The 16,065-nt window shown below is 49.9% G+C and overlaps 1 protein-coding gene across 1 annotated transcript in view; it reads left to right on the top strand.

Annotated features, from left to right (window-relative positions):
- RUVBL1 (RuvB like AAA ATPase 1) overlaps nt 1-15,385 on the top strand; it is a 45,004-nt gene extending 29,619 nt beyond the window's left edge. The window contains exons 9-11 of the mRNA XM_044252883.1: nt 9,112-9,214; nt 13,481-13,572; nt 15,004-15,385. Coding sequence (XP_044108818.1) covers nt 9,112-9,214; nt 13,481-13,572; nt 15,004-15,163 — 355 coding nt within the window. The 3' untranslated portion in view covers nt 15,164-15,385. The remainder of the gene's footprint in view (nt 1-9,111; nt 9,215-13,480; nt 13,573-15,003) is intronic.
- The last annotated feature ends 680 nt before the right edge of the window (nt 15,386-16,065 follow it).

Raw genomic sequence — 16,065 nt, 5'->3', positions numbered from 1 at the left:
TGTGATTCGGTCATTCCGTTGGAATGAGCAAAGGCAAGGTCAGATAGGCTGGCCTAGAGTGACCTTACGTATGTGAATTTCTATCCTCATATTAGCTGTGGGGGTTAAGTATTCGTGGCTTTGTGTTTTAGATGAAGAAACAATGGCAGAATAACTCCTGGTCATAAAGATCGGCTGAGGACCTGGAGCCTTCTGATAATGAATGCAATAACAAAACCAGGATTTTCTCTCTGGAGCCACACTGGTGCCTGACCCTTCCCCTACTAGTACCCCCCTTAGGCCTGCCTTCGGGAAGGGTAGATGTTGAGGCCTGGAAGGCACATGCCTGCATGATGCTCAAGGTCAGAGGACTTTATTGAGATTCTTTTTCTCCTGAGTACTCTGCAAACGAGCAGGTGAGCCCCAGACAACACACTATCTTCTGAGCTCTCAAGGGCCCCGTCCTTGGTCGATTTCTCACTCTTCTGATTTTTTGTGCTCCTGTTTGAATGCTGGGGCCTGGTCCCGACAGTGCTGGGGCATGAAGCAGGGTGGCAAGAAGCCCTTTTCAAGCCTGCCAGGGAGCAGTGGAGAACAGAGCCCTATTCTACACTGGGTGCTCCTGGCAGTAGGGGTGGTAGGAATCTAGAAAGAGACCCTAAGGCCCATGGGTATCTCAGCACAGAGCTGGAGTCAGACCAAGTTAGGAACCCAAATTGCTGGTTCACCTAGACTGGCCTCTGAATGATGGTAGGTTGTATCCAGGACTTTAGCTGGCTCTTGACAGGGCTTTGTCTCCATTGATTGTTCCAGAGCTGTGCTGCTGGCTCAGGGGCAGCTCACCTCTCAGGTGATCGCTCTGGCAGAGAATTAGGATTTGCTCATATGGTTCAAGTTCATGTGGAAGCAGCTTGTAGTCACTCTTTGAATTCCTGTATTGTTTTTTTTTTTTTTAAGATTTTATTTATTTATTTGTCAGAGACAGAGGGAGAGAGAGCGAGTGAGCACAGGCAGACAGAGAGGCAGGCAGAGGCAGAGGGAGAAGCAGGCTCCCTGCCAAGCAGGGAGTCCGATGTGGGACTCGATCCCAGAACCCTGGGATCATGACCCGAGCCGAAGGCAGCGGCTTAACCCACTGAGCCACCCAGGCGTCCCCTGTATTGGTGTCTTGACAAGACTATCATCCCAGGTGTTTTCTGCATTCTTGGGGAGAAGGCAGCTTGTTCCAGGGCCAGGCCAGCCGTTGGTGAGAGGAGCTGGCTGCCTGGGCAGCCTCTGGAATCCTGGTTTGTGGCCTGGTGCCTCGCGAGCCTGGCACCCCTGTTGCATAGACCCTGTAGCTTTGCTGGACTTGTGTTTGCTTTGGTCAGGCCAGGCTTCAGTCTGGAGTTGATGAAAGGCTTAGCCTGGGCCGATGGCACCCCCTGCTGGGGAGGTCTGCTAACAGCCCAGCGTCCCCAGACAGAGTTCACCGAGGGCTGCTGGGGGCTCTGGCTGCCCACGGCTGCCAGACTATAGTCACCCCAGTGGGAGGAAGGTGCTCGGAGTGTGGAGCTTTCTGCAGCTCTGCTGAAGCAACCAGAATCGGGGCATCTGCTCTAGATGAGGTTTTGGTGCGAAGCCCTGGAGCAGGTAGGGATTTTGTTGTAGTGCTGAGAATGATGTGCAGTTAGCAACAGTAGAAATAAGAGCCAGCATATACTGAGTTGGTCCTTCTTTGCACCTTTTTTTTTTTAAGATTGTATTTATTTATTTGACAGAGATCACAAGCAGGCAGAATAGCAGGCAGATGAAGGGGGCGGAGGGATCCAGCTCCCTGCTGAGCAGAGAGCCCAATGCGGGGCTTGATCCCAGAACCCTGGGATCATGACCTGAGCTGAAGGCAGAGGCTTTCACCCACTGAGCCACCCAGGCGCCCCATTCTTTGCACCTTCTGTGCACACTGCTGGTCACATCTCAGCTTACTGAGGAAGGCATCGGTGTTCTCACTGTTCAGATGAGGATACCGAGGCTCCACCATGATGGGGGACTTGGCCAAGGTCATACATCTCAGCAATAAGGCTGGGATTTGAATCTAAGGTGTTGGACTTCAGAGCCAATGCTCCCAACAAGATGTGAAGTGATGACATTTCTGGAATATTGGCACAGTTTGGGCAACATCTGACTTGCTTCCCGATAGACTTTACTTCTGGGGGGAACTGTTGACCTTCCATGCCCTTCAAAACTGTATCTGATCTTCAGAGCTCGAAAGGAAAGGGAAGAGGAGGGAGGGAGCTCTCTGTAAATGAGGGCTTTCTCTGTGCCCAAAACGGTCCACAGCACTCTACATAGGTTACCCCATGTAATCTCAAGCATCCTGACGATTCTGTAGGCAGGTGACCTTATTTCCAGGGAGGTGGAAATAAGGTCACACAGGAGGTGACGTGAATGGGCCACAAGTCTGAGGGTCGGCTGGCTCCAAATTTCCTGCCACCCCGGTTCTCCTGCACTGTTTCTTGATGGTGTGGGGGGTGGAGGGGGGTTGAGCTGGTGCAGGTCTGTGAAAGTGCAAATTGCCCCCTCTTCCTCTAGGTCTTGTTTCCTTGTGCACAGGAGATGGGGAGCCATTCCTGCAGGAGCACCTTGAGGCCTCAGGCTCCTCCTGGGCACCTCTGGGCGCCCTCCCTTGCCACCCTAAGAAGGCCCTTCTGTGCCAGGACCCTCAGCCATTAAATGAGAGCCCAGCCTTGGTCCCAGCTCCCCAGACTTGGGAGGTTTTTTTTTTTCCTGTGGGGGGGGAATAGCTCCCGGAGTTAAGGAGTCTGCAGGAGTTTCTCTCCACAAGTCACAGTGTTGCACCAAAGAGCAAAACTTATAACAGTGTGGTCTCCACTCAATGTGTTCCTGAGGCAGAAGATGATACATTTGAAGAAAACAGCTTAATGGATATAGAATTCACATACCCTATGATTCACCCATCTAAAGTGTGCAGTTCAGGGTTTTTTTTTGTTTAGTCACAAAGTTATCCAGACATCACCACTACCCATTTTAGAACATTTTTGTCACCCCAGAAAGAAATCCTTCACCCATCAACAGTGATCCTGTTGCCACGCCTCACCCCCAGCTGGTTTCCCCCACGCTCCCTCCCCGCGGCCCCCAGCAACCATTCATCTAGTTTCTCTATGCATTTGCCTTCTCCAGACAGTTCGTATGAACAGCTCCGCACATCCTGTGCTCTTTGGTGCCTGGCTTCTCTCATGGAGCTTAGTGTTTTCAAGGTCCGTCCGTGTCGTAACCCATGTCAGCCTTTGTGGGTTTTTAAGGCTACGTAGCATTCCAAAATGGAACGTTTAGTCATACATTGACTGTTTTGTTAGTTGACGGACATTGGGTGATTGGGTTGTTTCGCTCTGTGGCTGAATACTCTTGCCTGAACATCTGTGTACAACTTTTAATGTAGACTGGTTTAATTTTTCTTGGGGACATACCTATCAGTAGAATTACTGGGTTAGATGGGAACTCCTTTTAACATTTCAAGGAACAGCTGGACAATTCTCCACAGTGGCTGCACTCTTCTCGCCAGCAGTGTCTGAGGGGTCGGTTTCTCCACATCCTAGATGACACTTAGTCTTTTACAGTCTGGCCTTTACACCAGTCTTTTACAGTCTGGTCTTCCAAGCGGTGTGGTGTGGTAACCCACTGTAGTTTTTTTTTTTTTTTTAAGATTATTTATTTATTTATTTGAGAGAGAGAGAGTGTGAGAGAGAGCATGAGCGAGGAGAAGGTCAGAGAGTGAAGCAGACTCCCCATGGAGCTGGGAGCCTGATGTGGGACTCGATCCCGGGACTCCAGGATCACGCCCTGAGCCGAAGGCAGTCGTCCAACCAACTGCGCCACCCAGGCGTCCCAACCCACTGTAGTTTTGACTGGCATCTGGCTGTTGAGTTGGAGTATCTTTTCATGTGTTTTCAGCCATTTGCATATCTTCTTGCCTGTTATTATCATTTGCCCATTTTTTGTTGTTGTTCGGGTTGTCTTTTTATTAGCGAATTCTTCGTGTATTCTGGATACTAGACCTGTAGTAGGTGTATGCAAATATATCCTCCCATCCTGTGGGTGGTTTTTTCAGTTTCTTCATAGTGCCTTTACGTTTTGATGCAGTCCAGTTTTTCTGTTAATTTCTTTGGTTGCTTGTGTGTTTTGGTCTCATATCTGAGAAACCTTTTAAGGTCACAGATATTTAGATCTGTGATCTCCTCTAAGAGTTCTGTGTTTTAGCCCTTACATTTCGGTTAATGATTATTTGTGTCTTTTTTGTGTGTAGTATACGAGGTGTGTCCAGCTTCACTCCTTTGCATGTAGATGTCTGGCTGTCTCAGGACCACTTGTTCGTCACTGAATCTCCCTGGCAGCCTCCTCAGAAAAGCAAATGGTTTCCTTCTTAGCTCTCTGCCCGGGTCCACTGTGTCTCCTGTCATCAGAAAAGCTTTGTGGTGTCTGTGTCCCTGCAGCCACAGAGTGATGTAAAGAAGCAGTCAGGCAGTGATTCTCAGCTGGCGATACTCTGACTTGTCACGACTTTGGATGCTGCTGGCTTCTGGTGGGTTGAGGCCAGAGGGGCTGCTGAATATCCTGTACAATGGACAGGAGCAGCCCCTACAAAAATTAATTGGTCTACAATGTCCAAAGTTTCAGCGGGTGAGCCCTGAGTTGTAGTAGTAAGATAGAGGCATTCACAGATGAGTCAGCCCTTTGCACCTGTAGGTGTAGCTGTAGGATACATTTCTAGATGCGCGGTGACCTTGTTCTGCAGGCAGGCCATGTTGGATTCCCAGGAGAATTAGGCCTGTGACGTCGAAGCACAAAACTGCATCTATGGAAGAGGCACGGCATTAACGCAGTCTGAGCAATTGTCAAATGGCCTGTTGGGCTGACACCAGAGCTGGAAAGGAGCCTCTGGGTACAAGAACGAATCTGCAGTTTTAACCAAAATGTAATTATTACAGTTTATTATTAGTGATATGACAATTACGGCAGCCTCATTAGGCAGTGAGGGCTCTGCACCGAGATCTCCTTCTGGGCTCACCACCCGCGCAGGCAGCACTGGTAGAGAGGGGCTTCCATTCCCTCGCCCACTTAGCAAGTGATGTGACAGACCCTTATGTGGGACTTTTGCAGAAAAGAATCCCAGAAACCATTTTTTACTAATATGTCTCCTAAAAGAAACTTTGTACCTAATATTCAAAGCTTGGACAAATGTTTCAGCTTTAATTCCTGAAGAATGCTTGGTGCTCTTTATTTTTTTTTTTTTTTTCCTCAAAAGATTTTTCTTATTTATTTGACAGAGAGAGAGCACAAGTAGGCTGAGAGGCAGGCAGAGGGAGAAGGAGAAGCAGGCTGTCACTGAGCAGAGAGCCCAATGTGGGGCTCAATCCCAGGACCCTGAGGTGATGACCTGAGCCGAAGGCAGAGGCTGAACCAACTGAGCCACCCAGGCACCCTGCTTGGCACTCTTTAAGTGGAACTTTTTGTTTAAATTTTTAGTTTTGCGGATTCAAAACCATGAGAATTTTTTCTTTTTCTTGTTTTTTTTTTCTTGCATAAAAAGGGGAATATCAAATTAAATTTAAAGAAGAAAATCAGAAATTATCTAAAAAAAAAAAAAACTGGAGCAGATAAGCTCCAGAAAAAGAGTCTTGGTGAATGACTTTATTGGGAAGGTTGGAGAAAAATAAAGATGCCCTTTAGCTTAAGAATTTGTAGGTTTAGGCACCTGGGTGGCTCAGTTTGTTGAGTGTCTGCCTTCAGCTTGGGTCATGAACCCAGGGTCCTGGGATCGAGCCCCCCATCATCAGGCTCCCTGCTCAGTGGACAGTCTGCTTTTCCCTCTCCCTCTGCTGCTCCCCCTGCTTGTGCTCTCTCTTCTTGCACTCTCTCTCCCTCTCTCTAATAAAAAAAATCTTTTAAAAAAAAACAATTTGTAGGTTATCTGCAAATCAGCTCATTTCAGGAGTAGAAGAATCCGTGGTTCTTAATATAAAAATTTATGCAGTTTTCTCTTTTGAGTGTCTTCTGTACTTAAGGAGGCAATCATTACAAACTCTCCTGTGTCCCCTGCACGATAAATTCTTTGTTCCAGCCAACTCTAGTGGAGGGGCAGCTTGTGCAACACCATCTGCCTGGACAAAGAGCATCGCAGTATTCCATTTTGTTGATTCACCTGTCTCTTTACATGTGTCCTCATTAATTTCTGTGGTAGTCACAGTCTCTCCCACGTCTCTTAATACCACATTTAAATGTTGATGAGAAGCATATAATCTGTCTCAAAGCTCTGTGTTGCTTCTCACATTCCCATAAGTTCACTCGTCCAGGCTGATACATTTCTAGATGCGCGGTGACCTTGTTCTGCAGGCAGAACCAGGGAGAGACCCAGGGACTGCTCGTGCAGACCCAGGGACTGCTCTGCGGTGCTGGTGGTTTGCTGCTACTCCCCTCGTCTGCCGTGGTTCAAGCCCCCATGAGAGATTTTGACATTTGATTAGACGTACTTCATTTTTCTTCTAATCTTTTCTTCTTCTTTTGAAGAATTTTCTTTTCTTTTTTTTAAGATTTTATTTATTTATTTGAGAGGGAGAGGGGGAAGCAGATTCCCTGCCGAGCAGGGAGCCTGAGAGCCTGATGTGAGACTTGAGCCCAGCACTCCAGGACCCCAGGATCATGACCTGAGCCACAGGCAGACCCTTAACCCACTGAGCCACCCAGACGCCCTTAACCTTTTTTCCTTCAGACTTTTTATCTTTGTTATTACAACTGAATCAAAGATGATTTACCATGAGTGTTCAGAGTTTGGGATATTTAACATGGCAAAGTTGAGATCTTTTAAAGAATTCTCCAGAGAAATCCCGAGTAGAACTTAAAAAAACCAAACTTGCCACCTAAACAGAATTAGATACCTGAAAATCAATTGTCGTTTTCAAAGGTTATTTTGAATACGAAGTTGAATGTGAAGATCGTAAGCATCCCAAACACTGAGAGTTGAATCATGATAGAATTTAATCTTTACAATTCTTCCTTGTTATTTTGGAAATATTTTTTGATGGGTGAGATTTGTTTTCTCTGAAGTTTATATTTGCTACTAGTCTATTTCCCTGTTTATTTTTAAAGATCTTAATTGTTTTTTCATGTTAGATGTAACAATTACTCATTAAATGTTTTTATTTTAAGCGTTTTATTCTTTCTTTGAATTGTTTTTATTTTGGGAAAATTTCTGTAACAGAATTTGCAGTTTGAATTCTTTTTAAGTATACACCTGTCTTGAAAACGTTCCTGTCTCTGCAAACACTGTGCCCATTAAGCAGTGAGTCCAGGCTTCCCCTTTCCCAAGTCCACAGTAACTTTTACTGTACTCTGTGCCTATGAATTTTCTTTTGCTCGCTATTCCCCCAGAGGAATCCTGCAACATCTGCCCTCTTATGACGGGCTTCTTTCACTTAGCATGCTGTTGTAGTGTGCCTCCAAGCGTTTTAGGCCTGCGATAGTCAGTATACATTTACACTTCAACTGACTGGCTAGAATTTCATCAGCTAGATTTCTTTACTGAAGTTATACTTCTTGAAAGCTCACTTATATCTGAAACTGAATATTCTGATAGTATTAACAACTAAACCCAAATGACCTGCCTTGTTCTGTGTTCTACTGATGAGTTACGATGGTAGACTGTGCAGTCTGGGATAAGTTCAGGAATGCTAGAGTCAGTGCTGACATCGAGTGGCTGCCGCCATGACTCCCGGAGGCTGGGGCAGGGGCGCCTTAGTGTATTGGGCTTCAGACACAGTGGCTGAAGCTGGCCTCATGTGCTGCCAACTCTGCTCAGCACATGTCCTCTTGAGTAGCTGGTGCCTCGTGGCCTCTTAGGTTGGAAGGGCTCCCTCCTGCGCTACCCTTCCTATGACTTGGCTAAGGATTCGAGAGAAAAACAGGCACAAAGGATATGATCAGACAGTTCCCAAAAAGAAAGAAAATAATTAATGGATATAAGGGAAACATTGAAATGATTCATTAGTAATCAAGGAAATGTAAATTCAAACAAAGTGTCACCCTTTCTTTTTCTAAACCGTTAAAGCAGCAAAATCCTTAAGAATTAGCATACCCGGTGCCGGCTATAGTGCACTGAGATCAAATTGCTTGTGTAGCCGTGGATTCTTTCAGACATATTCAGGATTATAGCAGGCACTCAGAGTTGCTGAGGAAATGTTCATGGCTGTATGCATGAAATTTTTGATCAGACATCATTAATAATGGCAACAGTTGGAAACCACCTAAATACCCAATGGTTTGGGTTATGGAAAATACTCGATAGGTCATTTATTTATTTATTTATTTTTAAGATTTTATTTGAGAGATAGTGAGAGAGAGCATGTGCACACACGAGCAGTTGGGAGGGGCAGAGGCAGAGGGGAGAAGCAGACTCTCTAGGGAGCAGGGAGTCCAATGTGGGGATATGAGGCTCGATCCCAGGACCCTGGGATCACAGCCTGAGCCCAAGGCAGATACTTAACTGACTGAGCTACCCAGGTGCCCCGTTGATGGGTTATTAAGACTGAAGCAACATGGACAAAAGCAAAACAAAAAACCAAAAACTACACACATAACATGACTTAATAAGGGCATCTCTGTGAAAATTTGGTAAATATCTATAAGACTTTCATTTATTTATTTTTAAGATTTTATTTATTTATTCGACAAACAGAGATCACAATTAGGCAGAGAGGCAAGCGGGGGGAGGGGAAGAAGGCTCCCCGCTGAGCAGAGACCCCGATGCGGGGCTCGATCCCAGGACCCAGAGATCATGACCTGAGCCCAAGGCAGAGGCTTAACCCACTGAGCCACCCAGGCGCCCCTATATGAGTATTTTAAATAGGATTTTAGGTGGCCTTTTTTCCCTCTTTCCCCAATTTCCTGTTGTATTGATAATTTGCTACAATAACGAAGTTGCTTTTGGTGCCACCTGAATGTTAGTTGGTTCACTCTGTGGTCATGGGTCGACTGAGGATGTGAATTGCCTACCTTGTCATGGTGAGTACCTCAGCCATGTCTCCAGTCTCGTTTCTGGTCTGAGAGGCCTGGGTGATGTGATCATTCTGGCCCTTGCAGGGGTACTGAGGACATCACCTCTCCTCATGGCATCCCCCTTGACCTTCTGGACCGTGTGATGATCATCCGGACCATGCTGTACACCCCACAGGAAATGAAACAGGTGAGGCTCCCTTTCAGCCCTTCTCTCTTCCCCCCTCATCTGCTCCTAGCGTTCCCCGATGCTCTGCAGAAAGGTCTCCGTGGAGCAGACCTGGCTCCCGCCACCGTCCTGGCACTTAGCTGCTGGCCTTAGGCAAATTGCAGTACTCCGGGGCTTCAGTCCTCCCATCTGGAAGCTGGGTGGGCTGAAACTGTGCCTCAGGTGTCCCAAAACCTTAGCCATCTGTGGGTCCTGGCCCTTGTATTTGCTACTTTAGCCATTCTGATAAACTTCAGGAAAGGGACTGTGAAAAAATCAGCTTGATGACAGCCATTAGGGAGGCCACCAGCTGTAGGACAGAGGCAGTAAGATATGATTTAGTGATCACAGGGCTCTTCTGCTGAGTAGGCAAAGCCAAGTGCTCCATCCCACCAAGACCCACAGCAGGCTGGCTCCGACAGGGCACAGAACCTGGAGCAGGATGAGAGCCTGTCTGCTGCAACCAGAGTGATTAGTGGTGGGTTTCCTGGGGGCTGTGGAGGCCATAGAGATGATGGTGACACAGGGTCCCAGCTTAGAGGGGCATCTGGAAGTGGTAGTCCCAAAACCAACCTATGAGAGGCTGAAAGAGGTATACCTGACACAGAGCGTATGCTCAGTATTCTCTGTGAGCTCAATTTGTGTTAGGCCTGAGGGTGGGAGATGACAGGTGTCTGTGGTCAGGCCTTACCCCAAAGGGGATCCGTCCCAGTTTTCCCCATAGGGTTCGTCTCTTGCTTGATCTGGATTTGGAGTACCATGTGCCCAGGTGCTTTACAGTTTGATTTCTACTCCCCTTCCTGGTACTGCCAGGTAGTCCTGGATCCCCTCTCTTCCTGTGGATGGCTCAGTCCCTGAGTGGCAAGTCCTGGGTGCGGAGCCCAGGCCACATGCCCAGCAGTGGGTTGTGCCCTAGGTTGGTGTCCCCCTGGGGCAGCACTGCCATGCTGTTGCCCTGCCCTGCCCGTCCTTGTGCCGGAGGGTCTCGCTGCCAGCATGGGTCTCTCCCTGTGGGCTCCATGTGGCCACAGACCAGGTGGACCAGGGCTGCACTAATGTCTCAGCGGGCCCTGCCTGCACCCTCGCCTCTCACAGAGCGCAGGCCCTCTTTGTTGGATGTCATGCTGGGCCTGTGGACACGCTTAGCCAGCAGGATTCCATTCGATCCCCAGTACCTATGAGTTGGGAGAGCTCTTATCACTGTCATTCTTAGAGATGAGGATGCAGACACCGAGGCCCACTCGTCTGCCCAAGTTCATAAAGCTTGTCAGTGGCCAGTAAGTGACAGGACTGACAAACTGGGGCCCAGGCTGCCTGGTCCGGAAGCCCATGTTCTTCATCACTGCGCCACCAGCTTCCACCTGCTAGAAATAGCTCATTTGTGGGGGGGACTCCCTGTGGCAGTTTGTCAGCAGGGCCTTTCCTTTTGGAGCTCTGAGGGCCTCTCCTGGGCACTCCTTGGTGGCCCCCCTGCTCACTGTGGCCCCGCAGCCTGGCCCCTCGGATGTTTGTTGACCAGCACCTGCCAAGTGCCATGGCGATATAGGGAGCTGGAGACTGCCAGAGTGGTAGTAGTGCAAGGTGGCCGTGGGCACGTTTGGAACAGAGTGTCCATGACTGGGGCCCTGTCACCAGATTGTGGTCTCCGGCTCCTGGGTGAAAACTGGGTGGAAGGCAAGGCATTTGCTGAACAGAAGCAGAGGCAGAAGCAAAGGAAAAGTTGATCGCCACCCCAATCCTTACTGTGGGGACAAGAGCCCCATGTTGTCCTGCCAGGAGAGGCCAGCCCCACCTGCTCGAGGTGCTTTGTGGCTGAGTGACTTTAGCCATTGGTGCACCTTTGTGATCCTTGGCCTTCTTGATCCTCCAGAAGGTCTGCTTTCTCTTTTCCAGGTTGTTATGAGGACTAAGTGACAGTAACTGAGGGAGGGGACTGGGCTGGCGGTCCTTTGTCCCAGTGCAGTTATTACAGCTACTAATGGCTTATAGGTTTTCACTGTCACCCGCTGGGGGCCTTATAGCAGCTCCCAGTAAGCAGGCTTTGAGGCTCCCGAACAGCAAGGGTCCTGTGGTCACAGAGATAAGCTGCAGAGCTGGGACCCCGCACAGAGCCAGTTCACCTTTGTTGCCTCCATTCAACCCTGGAATACTGGGTCGGAGCTGTCCTGGAATGTTCCGTGCTGTGCCTCTGGCTCCTTGGCTGGTTCCCTTCTTGGTGGAGTCAGGAGGGCCTCTTCTCAGGCTTTCTCTTGGGTGAGCAGAGGTCAGACCAGCTGCCAGGATGCACATTGCTTTGTTCTGGTGGGTTCAAGGGATAACCTCAGCATTTTTACTTAGCCCGGGTAGGTTTTTAAAGAAACAAAGTAAATGTAACTTGTGTACTCTGCCATCAGTACCGACACCCTCATAAACTATCCCTGCAGGTTATTAAATGATTAAAGATCTAATTTATGAACTGTCCGTTTCTGAGCAGTCTGAAGCAGAAGCTCTTGGGATTGCTCTGACCTGCTCTCTCTCTCTCTCGCTCTCTCTCTCTTGAGAGCAGCCCTGACATTCCTGAAGCCCGACTTTGAATGCTGTACAACTTGCTGAAGGCCAGATGCTCTGGGCTGAAGCTCTCCCCTTCAGTATCACTGAATGTACTCCCCTCAGTAATACTGAAGGCTTCCTGATTCAGTATTTGCATCTCCCTAGAGTTTCTGAAGCCCCCCCCCCACACACACACACACACTCCGGGACATTTTTCTTGGCAGGACCAGGAGGCTTCGTTAATCCCCAGCTGTCAGGGAAAAGCCCTTTTCTGTTAGAGCCCAAACCTGCCTGGCTCTGGCTGTCGTGGTCAGAGGCCTTCTGCTGGAGCCAGGAGCAGGGATCGCTCTTTCTACTCCATTCTGTGCCATCCTTATGCCCATCCTGTAACTTCCCTCTTCTCAGCGGCATTTAGCTTTATCCCCTAGACGGTGGAACTCCTCACGCACAACAGAGTCTTTCGCTGGAGGTCAGATGCCAGCAGCCCACTGGCTGAATGAGAGGTTCTGTGTAGCCAGTGCTATGATTGTGAATGACTCGAACAAGTTGCCAACGTTTAGAAATTGGGACGTTTCATACAGAAGTCTAAGTTTGGAGTCTCTTTGGACTGAATGAAACCTCCCTACGACTATCTGCCCTCTGCCTTGGTGGCACCGGCAGCCGGCAGCAGACAGGCCACCTTTCCTGGCTTGCGCGGCCCCTGGCCTGGTCCAGTTCTTCGGGACCCGGCTTTGCTCGGGAGCACGACTTTTCCCGGTCACGGCAGCTGACCTGCCCTCACCGGAGTTCCCAGGCGCTAAGCTGCCAGCAGGTCTCTGCCCAAGAGCCACAGGCCGGGTGTGAGGAGTCCGGCTCCTAAACCGCCCCTCCCTCTCTGCCCCTTGCAAGGCTTTAGCCGAGGGCTCAGTCTTTCCCATTTCCTATGCCTCTACCTCGGCTGTTTTTATGGCTTTAATTTAAACAAGGGCTTCTTGATATCTTGTTTACGAAGCTGCCAAAGTGAAAAATTCCTGTATTATATGAGGCTCGAAGTCCTCGAGTTATCTCGGCTCCCCAACACACAACATCATTATCCCAGCTGCCCCTTATCACTCAGCGCCGGCGCACCCGCAGGATCCCGGGGCCGCGTGTGTTACCGCCGCCCCACCGCCGGCCCGCCTCCCCTCCAGCTTCCCGGGGATCCTCACACCGCAGCGGGCGTCAGCCTTTCCGTGAGAGATTAGATATCTCCCAGTGATGTTATGAGGGCTGGTAAATCTTTAAAAGAAACTTTTTTGATTTATTTAACCATTGTATTTATCAAGCAAATAAAAAATGTCTCTTCCTGCCTGAGTGCTCATATAGGTGGTGGTGCCCAGGCTGGGGAGGCAGGTTTCGGAGGGGCCTGTGTTCTCCAGATCCTGGGACTGCATCAGGGAGGATGGAGAGACAGGAGCTGAGTACCCTGGTGCACACCTCCTTGGGCTACCAGCTGCCGTCTAGGCACTGCCAGCCCCAGCTGTGAGCTCTTCACAAGGGCTGTGGGGTGTCTTGCGCCCCGAGGTGTGCCAGGCCAGCAGCCCCAGGTGGAGGCCAGCTCTCTGCCCCTCCAGAGGTTTGGGCCTCTTTGGCATTGTTGGTGCGGGACAAGACATATGGGACAAGGTCGCGTTTAAAGCACTTGATAAAGGGAGCACTTGAGGCCGGTTGCTGTTGATCATAGTCTTTCTCCTCCAAAAGATCATTAAAATCCGAGCCCAGACAGAAGGAATCAACATCAGCGAGGAGGCGCTGAACCACCTGGGGGAGATCGGTACCAAGACGACTCTGAGGTGAGCGCGTCTGCCTGGAGCTGCTCCCCACCTGCCTCCTACCTGCTGGGGCCTGCCCAAGGGCCCTGGGGGGGCCACCAGGGACCGCATTCTGCGACATAAAGGCAGGTCCCTCTCTCAGGGCATAGGACCACGTCTGTCCTCACTGCTCTGATGGGGCTTGTCCTGGGCACTGTGATTTCGAATGCAGAATATTGCAGTGAAGGTGCTCATAGAGCTAGAGTAACGGGTTGGGTCCCCTTGTCCTGCAGCGGATGCTCCCCTGTGTGGAGAGCTTGCTAGCTTCCTTGGTGCAGGCGACGGACGACCCAGAGATCAGGGTCCAAGGCATATAGCTCAGCGGCCAGGCCCTGCTTGGCCTCTCCCCTGGGGCTCTTCTCCAGGCTGGGGGGGGGAAGGAGGGGGTGCAGATGAGGGGGAAGGACGAGTGTGGACACAGATTGCTCTCCTAACTGTTCACCAGTGGTCCAAAGCCCACTGCCTGCAGGATGTCCGTCTTATTGCTTCTGAAACCATGACCTCCCAGCCCCTAACTAGTTCCTAGTTCTGTTTTCCTTTGAGTCTGTTGGTTGCTCCAAGGTCGAAGCAGAACTGCGAGCCATTTCATTTGGTTGGAGGGGTGCTCTGAGAACTCCCAGTGTTTCGTGCCTTCGTGTGGGGAACGTGCTTTTAGTTGGCTGTGTGTTCATTTGCCTGCTGTGTGCTGGGTCTGGGCCTTAGCATTCCTGGCCTGCACCTGTGTGCCCACAGTCCGTGATTCCCCCTCCTTTTTATTTTTTTTTTTTAAAGATTTTATTTATTTGACATACAGAGATCACAAGCAGACAGAAAGGCAGGCAGAGAGAGAGAGGGGAGAAAGCAGGCTCCCCGCTGAGCAGAGAGCCCGATGTGGGGCTCGATCCCAGGACCCTGGGATCATGACCTGAGCCAAAGGCAGCGGCTTAACACACTGAGCCACCCAGGCGCCCCCCCCTCCTTTTTAAAAAAAAGATTTATTTTATTTACTTTTCTAAGTAGGCTCCATGCCCAGTGTGGAGCCCAACATAGGGCTCGAGCTCATGACCCTGAGACCAAGACCTGAGCTGACATCAAGAGACGCTTAGCCAACTGAGGCACCCAGGCATCCCAGAACGATTTTGTTTTTAAGGAATCTCTACCAGCTATACGGGGCTCAAACTCATAATGCCGGGATCGAGAGCTGCACGCTTTACCGGCTGAGTCGGCCAGAGCTCCTGCAGCCTCCCGGAAGAGCAGTGCTGTTACTGCAGTTATGGGGGACTTTGAGGCCGGCAGAGATTTAGGGGCTAGGATGTGTTGTGCTGGTGACTTCTTTCCTCTCATGGAGTCACTGTGGCAGGTCCTGTGGGTGTGGTGAGAGGGCTCCCACCTGTGGCCCTGTCTCACCCCTGCCCTTTGCTCCCATCACTCTAGGTACTCAGTGCAGCTGCTGACCCCAGCCAACTTGCTGGCCAAGATCAATGGGAAGGACAGTATCGAGAAAGAGCACGTCGAGGAGATCAGCGAGCTCTTCTATGATGCCAAGTCCTCAGCCAAAATCCTGGCTGACCAGCAGGATAAGTACATGAAGTGAGATGGCCTGGGTGTTCTGCAAGAAACTTCGGGCATGCCTGGCTGGGTGCCATCTGCGAGCAGGAGGCTGGCTCTGTGCGCGGGCTGTCCCCTTCAGCCGTGATGGGCAGCACCTGCTCGGTGTGGAAAGGATTGCTTTTTAAATTATCCTTAACTTCTGCGGTTGCTTTGAAGGAACCCTGCCTCACCTGGCATGTTTTCTAATAAATCGAGGTTATTTTGATGACCTGTCTCTCGTAATTTTTTCTTACAAATAGACTTTGCACTTTAGCACAGTTTTAGAGGGCCCGAGTTGTTGTGAAGGTAGAATAGGGAGCTCCCAGCCCCCCATCACCACTTTCCTTAATGTTAACATCTTGCAGGGCTGGATGGCTCCTCGTCCCAGCTAGGGAGCCAGTGTTCTTATGTTGTACCCCGCTCACCCTTCCTGGGTTCCGGAACAGCCTCCTCTGGCCTGGGATCCTGCCCAAGACGCCACGGTACATGTCGCCCTTACACCTCCTTCATTTGCTCTTGGCTTGGACAGTTCCTTAAATGCTCCTTGTTTTCACTACCTTAATGGAGAGCAGCGTGCCGGTTGGACATCCTGTCGGATATCCCACAGTGCTGTTGGTTTGATGTGTCCCTTATGGTCTCTCGGGGTTTTGGGTTCTTGGTGGCAATGCAGTGCCATTGCCATCACACCACACCAAGGGTGTGCGTTGGCATGACCTTCCCCTGTCGATGGTTGGCCGCAGTCACCTGGCTGTGGTCACATGCACGCTCTGTAGTGTCCTCTCTGGAAGGAGTCACTAAGCACAGCCCACATTGTAAGGCTGAGGAGTTGTGCTCCATCTCCCGCTTTTTTTTTTTTTTTTTTTAAGATTTATTGAGAGAGAGAGCATGCATGCATGACAAGAGGGG

Source organism: Neovison vison, chromosome 6, assembly GCF_020171115.1.
Source record: "Neovison vison isolate M4711 chromosome 6, ASM_NN_V1, whole genome shotgun sequence".
Taxonomy (NCBI): Eukaryota; Metazoa; Chordata; class Mammalia; order Carnivora; family Mustelidae; genus Neogale; species Neogale vison.
Note: the sequence above shows the minus strand (reverse complement) of the source record. Positions and strands in the feature narration are given on the sequence as shown.